The sequence below is a fragment of the Cynoglossus semilaevis genome, chromosome 14 (genome assembly GCF_000523025.1).
Source record: "Cynoglossus semilaevis isolate Cse_v1.0 chromosome 14, Cse_v1.0, whole genome shotgun sequence".
NCBI classification, from domain to species: domain Eukaryota; kingdom Metazoa; phylum Chordata; class Actinopteri; order Pleuronectiformes; family Cynoglossidae; genus Cynoglossus; species Cynoglossus semilaevis.
Genome location: NC_024320.1, coordinates 11,670,483 through 11,686,897, shown reverse-complemented (window position 1 = coordinate 11,686,897; position 16,415 = coordinate 11,670,483). Strand labels below are relative to the sequence as shown.

General features: G+C 39.0%; 1 protein-coding gene and 1 non-coding gene across 6 annotated transcripts in view; one reads left to right on the top strand and one right to left on the bottom strand.

The window, feature by feature from the left end:
• Nucleotides 1–1,053: 1,053 nt before the first annotated feature.
• LOC103389613 (plakophilin-4-like) overlaps nucleotides 1,054–16,415 on the bottom strand; it is a 33,086-nt gene continuing 17,724 nt past the window's right edge. For 4 of the 5 annotated variants that reach the window (XM_017038995.2, XM_017038996.2, XM_017038997.2 and 1 more), the window contains exons 8-22: nucleotides 13,033–13,203; nucleotides 11,839–12,040; nucleotides 10,808–10,940; nucleotides 10,167–10,380; nucleotides 8,897–9,080; nucleotides 7,606–7,723; nucleotides 6,563–6,757; nucleotides 6,296–6,469; nucleotides 6,076–6,226; nucleotides 5,555–5,747; nucleotides 5,386–5,470; nucleotides 5,100–5,217; nucleotides 4,596–4,727; nucleotides 4,407–4,480; nucleotides 1,054–3,438 (exon numbers count right to left, since the gene is read on the bottom strand). In XM_017038995.2, coding sequence (XP_016894484.1) covers nucleotides 3,181–3,438; nucleotides 4,407–4,480; nucleotides 4,596–4,727; nucleotides 5,100–5,217; nucleotides 5,386–5,470; nucleotides 5,555–5,747; nucleotides 6,076–6,226; nucleotides 6,296–6,469; nucleotides 6,563–6,757; nucleotides 7,606–7,723; nucleotides 8,897–9,080; nucleotides 10,167–10,380; nucleotides 10,808–10,940; nucleotides 11,839–12,040; nucleotides 13,033–13,203 — 2,402 coding nt within the window. In that variant the 3' untranslated portion in view covers nucleotides 1,054–3,180. The remainder of the gene's footprint in view (nucleotides 3,439–4,406; nucleotides 4,481–4,595; nucleotides 4,728–5,099; nucleotides 5,218–5,385; nucleotides 5,471–5,554; nucleotides 5,748–6,075; nucleotides 6,227–6,295; nucleotides 6,470–6,562; nucleotides 6,758–7,605; nucleotides 7,724–8,896; nucleotides 9,081–10,166; nucleotides 10,381–10,807; nucleotides 10,941–11,838; nucleotides 12,041–13,032; nucleotides 13,204–16,415) is intronic. The other variant, XM_008325106.3, reaches the window with a different exon arrangement.
• trnak-cuu (transfer RNA lysine (anticodon CUU)) lies at nucleotides 15,521–15,593 on the top strand. The gene has a single exon. It is a non-coding gene; the product is annotated as a tRNA-Lys (tRNA).

Genomic DNA, 16,415 nt, shown 5'->3' with positions numbered 1-16,415 from the left:
GTGAATATTTTGTGTTTAAAACTCAAATTGGAATTTTTTTCACGATGGAAAGGCTATAGTAAGGCATGTTTTGGGTGATTTTTAAAATATCAAAATGCTCTAATTTGATGAGAAACATACAGAAAACATAAAATTTTGACATTAAAAAATATCAAATTGTTATGTTTTCTGCAATTAGAGCAAAAAAATAAGAATTTTCAGTAAAATCCTAATTTTGCTTATCATGTTGGTCAACAGTTTTGAAAAATTATTCAGAAAATTTTTTTTGGGGAAATTGGCAAAAACCTAATTTGTCATGTTTGTCAAAATTTGAAATGTTTTGATGAAATGTTTTTTGAAAAACAAATGTCAAAGTTTTATGTATGTGTTCTGCATAGTTCTCATCAAATTAGAGCAGAAATGTGAGAAATTTATCCTTAAAACTTTTTCAGCAAAATCCTAATCCTAATTCACCATGTGATTTCATTCAGATGTTGTGATATATGTTGAAATGTTTTCCTAAATTCTTTACTAAAACTTTATGTTTTTTGCATATTTCTCATCACATTAGATAATTTGGGGAATTTCTTTGGATTTGGATTTTTTTCTGAATTTTTGGCAAAATCCTATCCTATACTCAATCCTAATTTAGTATGTCATGTTTTACAGATGTTGAAATATTTACTTAAAAATTAATTATCTTTTCTGCATGTTTCTCAGCAAATTATAGCATTTTGAGAATTTTCTTTTTAAAAAATTATCTTCTATCCTTCAACATCTTAATTTCACATGTCATTTTCGGTCAGATGTTGAAAACCTATGATGAAAATTATGTTTTCTGCAGGTTATGATGAAATGTTAATAGTGATTGTACTGCATCATTGATTTAACTCAACAGGTAAAAAAAATACTCATATTAGCTTTCTTTTAGAACTCACAGATTTTCGCAGCGAATGTCGAACGAAGTCGGAAGTTGTAGCATCTCCCTCTGTTATCCTCATGATTTCCATACTGCAATTCGTTCCACAGTGGTTGTTTGATGGCACGACGAATGTATGAAAGTGATTGTAAAATGTATCTTTGGACACTGTAACTTCTCTTTGTTGCTCTTCCTTTCTTCTGTTGCTGGCATCATGTTTCAGAATAAACCTTGAAGAGATGCAACTAAAGCACATCTCAACCGCTTACTTTTCTGCAAAAATGACAAGACATGCACTGCTCTGGGGCATTGCCGTATCTTTAATCCCTAAGACATAGATTTCCCTGTGTAACATTGCACATTGTCATCATCATCGTCATAATTAATCAGCTTTTGGACAGTACAGACAGATGGGGGGGGGAGGAGGGGTTCTCCAGGCTACAAGGAAAATCATAAAAAACAATAAATAATAGAAAAATCTTCTGCACACAATCACATAGAAATTCTACATAGTGAATACAACAATGTTACAGTACATTTAAGCCGTTCTGTACAAATAGATTTTTTTATATATTTTCTTCTCACATATTTCAAATAATTTCTGATACACTGCACTTTTGGCCGACTTTACTGAGGAGTAGTATAGGGTTACAGATATAACCCCGGTTCTCTGAGGCCTTAATTGTTCAAGAGCAATAAGGGTTCACACCTCAGGTCCCTTCATTATTATTTGGAACTTTAATATACTGCAGCATGTGCTGAGAATTAATGTTGCTATTGTCTCCTCACCATCAGGAAGTTTTTTTTTTGTTTTTTTTTAGTATTTCTGTTCCATTCAACACGATGCTGGCGGACGATACTCATATAATAAAGCCACCACACTGCACACTTTGAACTGCGGAGAAAATTAAAATCATGTGTTGACAAACACACTGATAAACAACACAGTAAGGGCAGTTGTTCTGTTTTTTTAATCAAAAAGCACCTTTTGACCAAAACCCTTCTCCTTTCTGTCCGTGTAAAGAACAAGATGTTAAAGTCCATGTTCATAATAATGCAGGTGACACTGAAGTTGAGGTTTTTGTTTCTTTTCCTTCCTCTGGAGGAGGGTTGTTGTAGTGAGAAGTGACCAAATGTGAACGTCCTACACTCAACAGAGGATGCAGTGAACAACACTGTCATGACCAGTGACTTATGTCTCATGATCATTGTCAATTTTACAGTGAACTTTGTCACGATTGTATGAAACTGGAAATAAACAGAAGGCGTGAAAATGTCTTTTATCGAACACTGCTTGCTCTCACTCACATTTTAGTCCATTCCATTTTGGGCACTTTCATCCATTGGCCTTATCTTCCACTCAGCTCTGAATAGGAGGCAACCTTTAATCAGAGTTAGGGTTAGGGTTAGAGTTATAGGACCAGAAACTGTTGCAACTACACTGCAAAACACAGACCCTGTTTCTAGAAATACCAGTACATCTTATGGAATGCATAAAAAAATAAAACATGTAGTTACATTTTTTATTAACTTAACTAATCCTTATTTACTACACATAGACAAATGTAGATGGCCCTGTCACCTTGTATAATAATATTGTCAATCTATTCAGGGAGTGACGATGCCAGGCCTCGTACTGCACAAATGTCCAAAGGATGATTGTGCAGAGACAGATCTGGACTGCCTGCAGTCCAGATCTGTCTTCTAATGTAAGTGTAGCAAATCATGGAGAAAAGAGTCAGCCAATGGTGACCTGGTACTTTTGGACCAGTGGTAAGCTTGCCTGTACCTACACTTTCTTCTCCAGAATTGAGTATTTTAAAGAATTTTTAGAATCTGTACTAACTTTAGGGGATTTATAGAAAGCGCTGACATTTTTAGAACCTGATATATTTAACACAACTGAGAATAAATGATAGCATTAGGCAGGGACTCTCCAGTCAGGTCACAACGTTTACACTATCAGTTTACACACATATATTCACCTATATTTGAGATATTTTAAAAGGTGAGAACTGCACCTATGTAGGTGGCCATAAGTGAACAGGAACGTTCACATTTATCTGCATTATTAAGTACATGTTCCAGCTCAGCCAAAAGCTGTACTCACTAATCGGTGCCCACTCCATTCAGGTCAGTTCCATCACAGATGCTCAAATATTGGCATGCACGTTCCAGACATCCACCTTCCACACATCCACACAGCACCCATCTGAATAGGACCTCACACACAAAACAGATGGCCAAGAACAGATGAACTCCACGTACGTGTTTTTCTGTATCTACACCCAGGAGTCGGGGGAGCCGGTGAACTTGTTCCCTTTGTTTGAAGGCCTCCGTGTGGTGGAGTAGAAGTCCACATAGTTGGTGTTGGCTTTCAATCGGAGGCTCTGGCTGGCGTAGCCGTCAGGGGAGGACGGGGTGAGGTGGACTGGTTCGTCCTCAAAATGCTCCTCTCCGTAGCCTTGTGGGGACGAGAGATACATTCTGAAGCTGTTGTAGTTCTTCCTGTCAGGTTCATCATAGAATGGCTCTGAGTGCTGGGACAGAGGGGCAGCAGCAGTTAGGACAAATGGATTGGGTCATTGAAAGCACATATTGATAATCCAGTGGTTCTCAAACTGTGGTACGAGTGCTCTCTAGAGGTACGCAGGGTAAATTCATATTTTCACATTTACATTTTCAATTGAATAAATCTGAAACACAGCATGCACAATTAATACAACATTTAAACATAAACATTTATAAACATCTCTCCTGTGGTGAAGCTAACAGGGAAGGCCTATGCTGCTATATTCTAATGTTGGTCTGAGAAGTTTGAGAAGCACTGTGATAATCAACATCAATCAATATATTTTCATTCTACAAACCCATGGCTTTGTGTAAGCAGGAAAAACGTTCCAACAAAGACTACAGCAATCTCAACTTTAGCAAGGCAAAACTACTGAAACATCTTTTCCATCTTTCCAGTACTTATGATATTATTACAAGCGCTAAACAACATGTTATAAAAGCTCCCTCTAGTGGTTGACCACTGTAACTTTAAGCACTCTAGATGCATAACTACTGCACCTGCTGCACGTGGAGTTAGGCTGCAGTGCTTTCTCCAGCCTCGTCCTCATTTTGCACCACCCAGTAGTTCTGTCTGTTTTCAGCTTTTTACTGAACAGAGCTGTGTGAATTTTTTTGTCTTGTCCTGTACCATCCTAAGGATAAGGTTGAACAGTATACACCAGACTAAAACTGACTGGGCTAAGCTGAAATGTCTGCAAATAAACTGGTTCATGTTGCATAGTGCATATTGTGAGCAAGTAACAAGGGAAAAAAAGCCCCAACGGGAGGACAGGAAGAGCAGTTTGGCAGTTAAAAACAAGCATGCATAAACAGTGTGTGTTTCAGTCTGAGGGGTCAGGTGATGACATTATCCTCTGTCATCCACTGTAGGTCAGCCTCATAGCTATTTTTTTTTTCATTTTAAGGAAGAGTGATAAAGAAAATGCAATCTCACCTGGGACCTTCTTAAATCATCTCCTGACTGGGAAGAATATGTTCCAATGAAATACGGTGTTTTCTTCTCAGACCCTGAGGTGTATAAAAATCAATACCAGAAAATGACCATGGGAAACTTCTCTTCAATCACACTCCAGGGAGCTGCAAACACATTGATATGGTTTGACACGAGCTGTTCCACACAAACCTGTGTACTGTCGTTTGTGTAAACTGTTGTCTCCATAGTATGTGTCCAGTTGCATAGATGACTGCGCCCTCTGATAGTTGGAATTGTGTCTCCTGATCCCAAGCATGGCTGGAGAAGATGTTGCACTTCCACCTGAGAGGAATTATTCATCACCAGATGTTCCAAATGTCTATTTTTGTTTTATAACTTTTTAATGAAATAATGATAATGATACAGCATAACAAAGTCTTCCATAACCCCATTTCCCACCCTTTTTCCAACCAAATTCACATCACAACAGGGACAAACAGAAAATACATATATAAGCAAATAAAACAACTAACCCAGACCAAAGACTCAAGTTAAATGAATAAATGCTAAATATAAAATAAAAATAATGTTTTTTCGTTTTTCTTTAAAAAAGTCTTTTTTTTCCTCCAAAATAAATCTGGTGAGGGAAATTTTTTTGTAAAATTTTTGTATTTATCTAATCATAAGATGAAGCAGAAGCAGAGGGAAACTCACCTGACTGAATGACAGGTGACATCTGCAGCGGGCTGGTGGGCAGCGTCGGCTGTGAGCGGTAGCGATCTCGCTCCAGAGTGGAGACGGGAGTAATGAAGTGGGTGTAGTTCCATCCATCCTGTTTAGAGTTTCATTTACAAACTTGAGGAATTATGGGTGAAACGACAATCTATAGTCTCCGATTTCACATTAAACAAAATCTAATAAACAATGTGTCGTGGGACAGGGCGCTTCAGACAATTTAGTGTCCTGTAGTATTAGACCTGTTCTTTCTGTTGGCACTGACCTGTTTGTAGAGGCTTCTCAGCTCTCTGTACTGCCACAGTGTGTTCAACACCTGAGCTGCAGCCTTGACAACTTTCATGGAATACCTGGAACGTCACAGCATCGTTATATCTTTACTACACAATTGACTCTGTAGTGTTTTAGGAAAAGGAGAGAGAGTTGTTTCTTACCCCTTTCCTCGTCCTTTGCTGATATCTACCAGCTTCTCTATCCCTCCGCTGTCAGCTAAAGCTTTGGCATTCTCCATGTTTCGGCTGGTGACTTCATGCAGCGTGCAGCAGACTGATGCCACAGTGTCATCTGACAGCGAGGACGGATTGCTACCAGGCAGACGATTCACCAGATCCCGCATAGCGTACTTTCCTGCAGGGTCCAGACACAGACTGATTTGTTGATATTAACCACAAATTTAATACTTGGTTTATTTTTGTAAAATTCATACTTTCACCATTTTAGAAATCCAGAATTTTTTTTTCCACTGGAGAGGCTCACCATTATTTGTCTGCTGACATTTCTAGACATATACTGATACATATACATCTAGTGTCCATAAGGGGGCAATAAATCATTATTTACTATAACTGGAGCTGACTGATATGACTGGACTAGTGTCATACTGCTGCATGAATGTGTGTCTGCGTGTCAGTGGAAGAGGGAGACATGGGGAAGGGAGCGTAGCATGTCTGCAAACCTATCAGCTCTTTATTGCGGCTGTCCAGTGCCATGTTTCGTAGAGCTGTGGCAACAGAGCAGACCACCCGGTCATTGTCCATCCTCAGCAGCTCCACCAGGATAGGCAGACCTTTCTCCTTACGCACCGCCGCCCGGATATAGGCCGAAAACTGCCAACACAAGGTCAACGGTCAGATCACTGGCGTCCAGATACATTTTCTAAAACAAGCAGGTTTTACCTTCCAGTTTCCAGCAGAAAGATTTTGCAGTGACCCCGCGGCACCCTCCAGTGTTGCAGGGTTGGAGCTTTCAGCCAGCAGGTTGAGGTACGGCTTCACGACCATCGGATGCCACAGCAGCTCTGCACCTCTGAGAGGCTGAGAAAAACCTGGGATTGACCCCGGATCATCCCACTGCACAGGAGACAACATTCCAAAAGCAATCTTTCTTTCTCAGTTTTCAGATCCTGGAAAACAGAATTGGACTTTTTGTGTTCTTCCTTCTACCTTGTCATCGGGCCAGCCACTTCGCTTCCTGCCCCGCTTCCTCTTGCCCCAGCAAAGGTAGTCCAGCTCCTTGGATGGAAAAGAAAAGCCCAGGAGAGTGTCCAGCTCCTGGTTGCCGAGGAGGCGAGAGGAGGGCATCTCCACCTCCAGTCGGTACGAGAGGTTTCTCAGGGTGCATATACTGTTCTCTACAATCTGAGGAGAGAGTTTATTTGAAAGATGAATGAAGAGCACAACAACACTTGACCGGTGTATTTTGAAACACAATAAGCACAGAGTATATTCATGTGTATATGCACTGTAATAAGTAATAATAAAGTAATGTAGCACACTTGTCACAAGCGACGATTCAGTCTAAATGGGACTGGATTATAGAACAGGCTATAGAAGTTGAGACATAATATGATAAATAAATATAGTGTGAAATCATTTACCAAAACCATGAAAGAGACCCCTCCCACTTTTGAAAATCTAAATTTGAATTTCTGAAGATCTTCTAAGTGAAAAGATACCACAGTGTGGTTAGGTGTCAATTTTCCCCTTTAACGTACAAGTGTCGCCATAAAACTCTCTTAGTCCATTCACCAGTGACTTTGTCTCTCAATCTGTTGGACTTGAAAAGTGACCCAAGGGACAAAACAAATGTTTTTCAACTGCCAGACAATGACACTGCAAACTTATTCCAATAATCCACTTGCTTCACTCAAAGCATTTTGTGTAGATGACATGAAAGCCAGAGCTGTTTTTTCTCAATCCCTTTTCCCTGGATCTCAGTCTGAAAAATGACAGTTAAATTGACCAGAATCTGCCATGCACAGAAGATCTAAAGAGGTCCCAATCTGCAAGATGGGTCTAAAGTAGTGTGTTTATGTTAAGGAAACTGAAAAGGTGTGTAGAACTAGTATTTTGAACAAATAGACTCAGTTTAAATAGAATTCCAAGGATCTTGGGTTTTCATGAAACCATTATTAAAATGATTCCTTTCAAATGGACAAATATGTGTTGTGTATGTGTGTGTGTGTGTGTGTGTGTTTCGGCCGCACCTTGCTGTCATAGTCGGAGGTGTTGTTGCAGGCTTTGAGGACATGAAGGAGGGAGTCGACCAGACCTTCACAGCAACGCAGCTGACTCCTGGCCTCCTCCCCTGCTGAGCTCAGGTTCCTAACACGCATGCACACACACACACACACACACACACACACACACACACACAGATTGAGATTTTGAAGTGCAGTACATTTACTCCTCCACTGGGTGGCTTCTAAAACCTGCCTGGATACAGCAAAGCAGTGGAGCTGCTCCTCCAATAGGGAACCTTCAACTGCCACTTATGAAGAGCTGACATGAAAAGGCCGAGCCAATTCCCACAATGCATTTCTAGAGCATCAATCTGTACAGAGTCAGTCAGAGAGCAGAGGAACGCCGGAGGCCTTCGTGACTGAGACACGTACAGCTGCAACATTAAAGGAAAATTAAACCAATGATTAAAATATATATATTTTATTCTAATGATACAGTCTCAGACCTGAAGAATTATTTCTTCTAATTAATAACAGCAACTGGCCAATCACAGTCCAAGTACAGTTCAGTCAATACACTGTGTCTTCAGTCTCAGCTCTGCAGTGTTGTGCTAGCGACATAATTAAATCCCCCATAAATAAAACCTGCTTCTGGAACATTCTGATGTCTCAGCTACACAGACTTCTCTTTAACCCACTTAGTTTTCTGTCTGCAGCCTTAGGTATGAAGAACACTATAAAAAAACATATTGCAATCCCATTGCAGCTATTGTGTTTCACAGTAGCTGCAATGGGAATGCTAAAGTTTAGTTTTTCTTCATTTGGTCTAAAAACATATCTATAAACACAATTCCAGAAACGCAGAAAAATGTTCATAAAAATACAAGACAAAATGTAAATGTAAAATGTATTGAATTTCCAATCATTTCAAATCAAATATCAAATGTTATAATGTAGTTTTTGTCTTCTTAATGTGTCTTAGCAGTAAGAGATCAAATCTGCAGCACAGAAGACCAATCATTCTTGGAGTAATCACTTCCCATCTCAAATCAAATTATCTTTTCATGCACACGAGGAGATAAAGCACTGAGTGAAATCTATTTTCATTAAAAAAATTAGATTAACTTTATGTGTATTTGGGGATAAATCTACCTGGTAACTGTTTAAATTGGATGCTGATTCATTTGCAAAAACATGATCATTAAATCTTAATACCAGCGGCAATAAAACAGACAAAGCAGAATCAGAACTTATAGCTGTATAAATGTGTTCTGAAAAACAGGAGCCTGTTGACAGAGTGTGAGTCTCAGCTCACCTCAGACACCCGGTGGTGTTCCTCAGCAGCAGGGATGACTGGAATTTGACTTTGTGTTCATCACGGTGGGACGTGCTGCTCCAGCCTGAGTGTGGGATGATGACCGTGTTGGTCAGCGTGGACAGGGCATCTCGAATGATGGTCATTTTCACAGCGTCGCAGGAGGAGAGGTTCCACAGGACACCTACAGGTGAAAAGTGGAAAAAGTGTTTTTGAGGCATAATAAGAGTATCCCATAATACTGTTACAGGTAGAAACTGGACATAACTTAAAGGTATATTATGCAGAGATTTAATTGAAAACAATTTTTTATACAAATGCAGTGTCCTCTGTTATGTTAATAGGCTTCTACACCAGCTCAAGAGACACAGAGCTTTAGTTCAAACCCTGAAAAGAATGACCAAAGGGGGCAGTGGAGGGTCAGGATCAGCTCAGAGAAAAAAAGTAAAAGTTTTTGTGTTGCAGAAATCTATACATTGAAAGTGAAGAATCTAGTTGTACAGCTCAAATATCCTGATGTTATCAGAGTTTAACATTATATTGTTTGTGATGTATGGGTGAACAGTCCTAGGACCTACAGTCTGGCAGCATATTTTGCAAAACAAACAAAATTTAAAAAAATGTATTTAAATACTCAAAATTGCAGGCCTCTTGTTGCATTTCAAAATAATTAAAAAAATATTTTCCTAGATTTTATGTTGTCGTTGTTGCCGAGGCATTTCCCTTGTTTTGTCAGTACAACATTGAAGTATTGACGTCCTTTTGGGTTAAGAAGCTGGTTCCGAGTGTTTGTTGCTAAGGTTGACCGATTATATGTGCACATACAAAACCAAGTTTTTTCTTTTAAGGCTATGATAATCCAACAGATTCCAAAAGAGTTCTGGTACCGACTGCTGCCATAAAGAGACAGAAAAAAAGATCCAAAGGAAAAAGGATGTCTGGGTGTTTGGAGTCTGAGTCATCCTGGAGCTTCATATCGTCTAATATTAAACATCATGTTGGGCTGCACAGCCGTCAGTGCTGTATCATTTCCAAAGCACATTATTTTAGCATCTGTCCCGAGGACTGTGCCGAGATCTGCTCTGTCAACAGTGCTTACTGTGTTTAAGCTGCTGCCATTCTCACCTCCTACAGAACAGCTGAAAGACAGATTAATGCACTGCCAAACAGTCAGACGGCAACTTCCACCAATGCTCAGAAAAGCAAACTGGCCTGGTTGAATGGATCAGGTTTGAAAAAATGTAACATGCATTTCTTTAAGGTTACGTACCAGTGACCAGTTCACGGACTTCATTGTCGGTGGTTTTCCTGAGGAGACGCAGCAGGGCGGGAACGCCGCCGCAGTTCCTCAGCGCCACTTTATTGTTGTCTGTGGCCTTGCCATACACCAGGTTCCTCAGCGCCCCGCAGGCGCTCTTCTGTACTTCTCCAACTTTGTGATCTAAGAGGTCCACGAGGTGCTGGATGCCTCCTAGGTGACACACCTGCAGGACAAGAACAGAAAAATGCCCGTCATATATATATTTACACGAGGGGGGACTTTCATACATCTAATACATGTAGCACTTTATGGACTCTGTATTTGACTTTTTGAAGTCTGTATAGAGGGTAAAAAAGCCATCTCAAGATTGGGTCTGTATTGACATGATCTGCCTCAAATCCATGATCTACTTTTCTTATGAATCTGTTAATACGTTACAGTTAACTCTAATATGGAATCACTATGGAGATGTGATCAAGAGCCAATACGTTTGCTGCTAAAAGTTAGCAAATTGTTGAAAATACCATCTTTGGCAGGAGTGAGCTCTCTGAGTGAGTCAGTGTCTCTCCACCTGAGGAGTGACTCATGACAGTGATGTCTGCCTTGTTATTTTTACCCAGATGGCAGCACAGCATGGCCTGTCACCTTACCTCCACCTTGACCCTGTTGTCTCCGTAGCACAGATGCTGCAGGTAGGCGGCGGCGTTGGCTTGGACGGAGGGGAAGTGATGCTGCAGCATGTGGATGACCTCTGGAAGCTCAGGGTCACGCCAGGCAAACTCTCTGAGGGAAAAGGAAACTTATGCTAATGCTGTTTTTTCTATTAGCGTGACTAAGGACTTTTTAGTTACTATAACAGTTACTATATATAAAAATAAATACACAGTTGGATTTTGCATCTTGGACTTTTTCATATCACTCACTGATTTCACAAACATGTCAATACTAATGCAAAAAAACAATTTTACATTTTAGAATATCATTATAAGACACACTTTAAACAACAACAACAACTCTAACAACAACAATGACACTTGAGCTTTGATAAAACATCAAAACTAACAATTGTTTTGAGCCCCTGTCGTGGTTTATGTTTTGGATTAACAAAGTCCATTGTGTACAATGGCAGCATAAACAGCTGGTGGATCCAAGGAAGATGAACACGTTCTAATCCTCTTTCAATGTTATTGGAGCAAGGGACATATAATCTTCCATATCTTTAATCCACACAAAGATGTGGATTTCTTCATGAAAATGTACATGTCAGAGAGAAGAGTTAAAACATACACTAGACTTAAACTTTATGTAAGTAACACTGAGTGTAAAAACTGGGTGCAAAATTTGGCAGACACTGCTGCCTAATGTGCAGGACCTTTAAATCCTGCACACTGGACTGGTTTAGTATACTGGCCTGCCTGCAGTCCAGATCTGTCTTCTATTGACAATGTCTGTTTTATGATGAAGAGGAAAATAGGACTAGGATCGCAGTAAGACTGAGTACAAATTTGGAATTTGAAAAACAGTTGGTGTCCCCTTTCACCAAATAGTTTGTGGAATGTGACCCCGGCTTGAATCTGCCTCTGTCCAAGTCACCACGAGAAGGTCACTGCTTTTTATCTTTTACTGTTGTAGAGAATCCAGAATCCAGAGAGTTCTCGCTGTGTTTTTGTGTGCGACATACCTTGGATCTTTATGTATACTCTCAATAGATGGACTCCGTGTCGTGACCCGTTCCACCAATCCTGAATGTCGCTGCTGGTAGACCGGGTCTCCAGAGACCCTGTAGGAGTCGACGTACAGAGCTGCTGAGCTCAGCCCGTAGCTGCTTCTTTGGTACGGCAGCGTGTTGCAATGACTTGTCGCCCGAGGGAGCGTCCCCATGCCTTTTGAAGTGAAATTACTTTTTTTAATATTTCAATCATAATCCAGAAAATAAGCCTTGCTACAGAACTATTAGCTAAAAAGGTTCTGCTTCAAAGTCTTCAGAGCAGCATTAGAGTGCATGTAAACTTCAGCCTAATTAAAATCTAACCTCAGGAACTGGTAATGACAACGGTTCCTCTGCCTGTAATCTGTGATTTTCACAGATTTTTTTATTGAAAAAATTATCATATAGATTGATAACAAAGTGAGAATAACGCCAGCTCTTACAGTACAGTATGTGACACTTAACAGCACATTTCCGAGAAGCTCCAACTTTTGTCTGTTTTCTTGTATTAAAAAAGTATTTTCTTCGAATTCTGGTCATCATCTGCCTTCTTTTGTGGCCAGAGCTATTCATTTCATCAGTTTCCATGGAAAATTCAATTTATTTGTTACAAATGTATTTGTATGAGAACCATACAGGTCTCACATGACATGAATGCTGAAAATGGAAGAATTGAATAAAGTTGCTTTTTATCCAAACAAAAACAAAACGGGATTAAAATGATGCACTACTTTAGGTTCAAAAATGCCCTGAAAACATTTACAATCGCCTTAAAATTGTCAAGATTTAACGCTTGAGAAAGATCCGCACTAAGTTCTATTGTCCACACTTGAAGTTTTTTTAGCATGTTCCTCCCTCCATTACATGTCAAACTTTTAATGTACTATTGGGTAAAATAGTCAAATATTATTTTTAAGGAAGCACCAGTATTCATTCAGTATTTTGTTTATTTGTCTCACAGATTTGTAATTTTTTTGGTAAATAAATTGCAGGAATGAAGTCTTAAATTAAAAAATGAAAAAAGGCAAAAAAATGCTATTATTTAGTGAAAGCTAATCAAAATTAGCACCAAATAGTTGCACATACATAGTACGAAGTGATATGTGCCTTTTATCTACTCTTGCAATTCAGTCGAGATGACAGATACTATAATAAAAACTGCCATACCGGTGCCTGTCCTGTAGAGGGAGCCCTGAGGGTCGTGGGTTGGGCTGTGGTACAGAGGGCTGTGGAAGGAGCGTTCATCAAAGACAGGCGTCATGTGGCAGTCGGGAGACAGGGCTGCCCTCAGTTCTGGATCGATCTGTGCATCGTGGCCTGCATAAGAGCTATGGAGGCCTGCAGGTGAGAAACAGGAATAAAAACGTTAAAAGTTAACAACGTACACAAAGCACTGCATTACTTAGTTTACTTAGCAGAAAGCCCAGATGTTGACATTCAAATATAAATTTGAGTTCAGAAATATACATTATTGTCTTTTTAAAGTGGAAATTATAAGTTTGAGTTCACGTTTACCAAGAATTTTGATACATTTCAACTGAAGTGCAACCTTAGTTTGAACGCTGCAGTGCCAGTAGTTAGAGTATGGGCTTTTCTTGTAGGTTCAAGTATTGCTTCTCCTCTTCATGTAATCTGGGATTATATTGGATCAGTAGATAACTGAGGAATGAGGCAATTTATTGGGTCACCTAGCACAGTGGGAGGAAATCAGTCAGCTGGAGAATCTGAGGCAATTTATTTAGTTCACTGACTTCTTTACACACACACACACACACACACACACACACACACACACACACACACACTGTTTCAGTTTACTTTAAACACAGCTACATGGATGCTGCCATGTAGCTGTGTTTAAAGTGTTTAAAGTGTTTAAATCAGTTTACTTTAAACACAGCTACATGGCAGCATGCACAAATTGTTGGGAAGCACTGGCGTCTTATGAAAGCAAAGTTATTTAAAGGAAGTGCACGGTGACGGCGGTGATATTCCTGTTCTGTCAGCTGATGATCACATGCTGGCTGGTAGGATGCTCCTCAGGGACTTGATTATAGAGACCACCGTATATGGGTCAGTGGGCGTGGTTTGTAAGGTGAGTGAGGGTGTGAATAGAGGAATAAATCACTGTCAGTGCAGCATCAGCAGCAGTAGATTTTCTGACAACCGCACTGGGCGACAGTCAAACAGAGAAAACTAAAATTATTTAAAAATAATCAAAAGTTATATTTAAATCTTTATTGAGACGTATGATCTATACTTTTTGATAGACTTATAAATCAGTCGATTATATGTAAACAAATACAGAATAATGCTGTTGCTAAATTTGATTATGCACCAACAGTAAATTCCTAATTATAAATTAAACAAAGGTATACTTAAAATAAAAGTTTAATTTTTAATCTTGGTACTTTGACACACGCCCCAGCCAGCTCAGTCGGTAGAGCACAAGACTCTTAATCTCAGAGTCATGGGTTCAAACCCCACGTTGGGTGACTTCCTTTAGGTCCAGGTGTGACAGAGGACAGAGACTCAAGCTTAAGACCCTGGCTTCAAAACAACTGAACACCATAAACAAACCACCTGGGGTTTTGTCAGAGAGCGTATCCAGAATAAAACTTGTTATAAATCACTGCAGGTGTTAATGCTGTGGTGGTTGTTTTGAAACATTTACTATTCCTATAATTCTTGGTCCATTTTGGAAACATGTAATACTGAGTCTTTTCTGGACAAAAAATATTATTTTTGTGCATCATTTAAAATTATTTTTTGTATTTTTTGTTACGATGTGTTTTTTGGATTTTTGCATAGAAAAATGTGAAATCACATCATGTTTGTCCTTGTTTTACAAAACAAATCCCACCATTTAAATCTGTTGTGTCAATGTTTAGAGACTTATATCCCCTTAGCGCTAACATCAAAGTGACTTTGTGTAGGATTCTCTGTGAGCCCGGGTGACTGAACAGGAAGACAGGAACCCAGGATTAATCCTCTCTCATGTTTCTCAGCCCTCCTCAGCTGTCTTCAACGATCAATGTAGAACAAAGTCAATAACCAAGTGTCCAGGGAGGCTGATCATCCTGTCACTGGCAACACTCATTAGGAAAATCATTATCATGATCTCCTAGTCTAGAATGGTTTGATGATGGCTGATATCTGCAAGAACTGAATCTGTTATTTTGCTTGTCAGTGCATCTCAGAGGCTGTTTTTAAAAATAAAAAAAATATAAATAAATAAAAAAATGGGACGTCCTCTCTGATCATCTCTCTGGTGCTTTATGGCTACAGTCCCAGTGAACTGAGCTACAGGGTGTTTTCATCTGTAAAAACAACAGGAAGTGGAACAATGCAAAATATTCTGGAAACAGCATGACCGTCCTTTAAAAAATGGGTAAACTTAGCTTGACAATTCAACAAACTCTAATGAAGAAACTTACTGCACACATAAAAATGATGATCATGTGATAGAGTAATAAATAATAAGTAAGGAGAGCTCCATAAAGTCTAAATTAACTATTAATATGTTGAAAAAGTGTTAAACTTTTTCAACATATAAACTAATAAACTAAAAAAGAAAAGTATTTGTTTTTAGCATTTAATTCTTCAAGCTATGGTTGAGATTTTTAATATTCTGCACCTGATAGGGAAGCACTAAGCCCGGCTAGCTCAGTCGGTAGAGCATGAGACTCTTAATCTCAGGGTCATGGGTTCGAGCCCCACGTTGGGCGACATCCTTTAGGTCTGTGTGTGACAGAGGAAGGGGAATCTTACCATGAGTGTATCCAGAATAAAAGCTGTTCTAAATCACTGTGGTGGTTTGTTTTGAAACATGTACTATTCCTATAACTCTTGGTCCATAGTAACATGCAATACTGAGTCCTTTCTGGAACAATTTTGGCTGTTTTTGATCTGTTATTTAACTACTGACATATAAAATAACTATTTCTGTAATTTTATGAACATGTTCTTTTTGCAAGAATACAGGAATCTCTAAAATAAACAGGCAAAATCCTGTTAAATTACAGATTTTTTTTTTTAGAGTGTGCAGTTATTGAAGTACAATCTGTGCAGCTTTAACACTGTAGCCCTGTAACATTGACTCTTTATGTGCGGATTCTACACTAACAAACTTCAAAGAATACCTGGTATAAGGAGCATCCGGCAAAAACGTTTTCTATTAATGTCTTTTCAATTTTCAATAATCAGGTCTGAATAAGAGAAAAAAATAAAAATAAAACATATATAGTAATAATAAATAGACACTGATAATCTTTATATGGTTTATTTTTGTTGTCAGCAATAATGATTGATTAATGATGACTGATTTTTAGTCTATTATTTAACAAACTATTATTTAAAAAACACATTACATTTATATTTTTTCATTTTTTTTTCATGCAACCAGTAGACTCCTGTAAAAAAGCAACAGGAATTCCCCACTGCTGTCATGAGATAATTCTAGTGACGTCTCAGAAATTGGCCCCGCCCCACACACACCAGGTCTAATCACATGCAGAGCTTGCTGTTTGCGTGACAGTAATTTCGTCCAA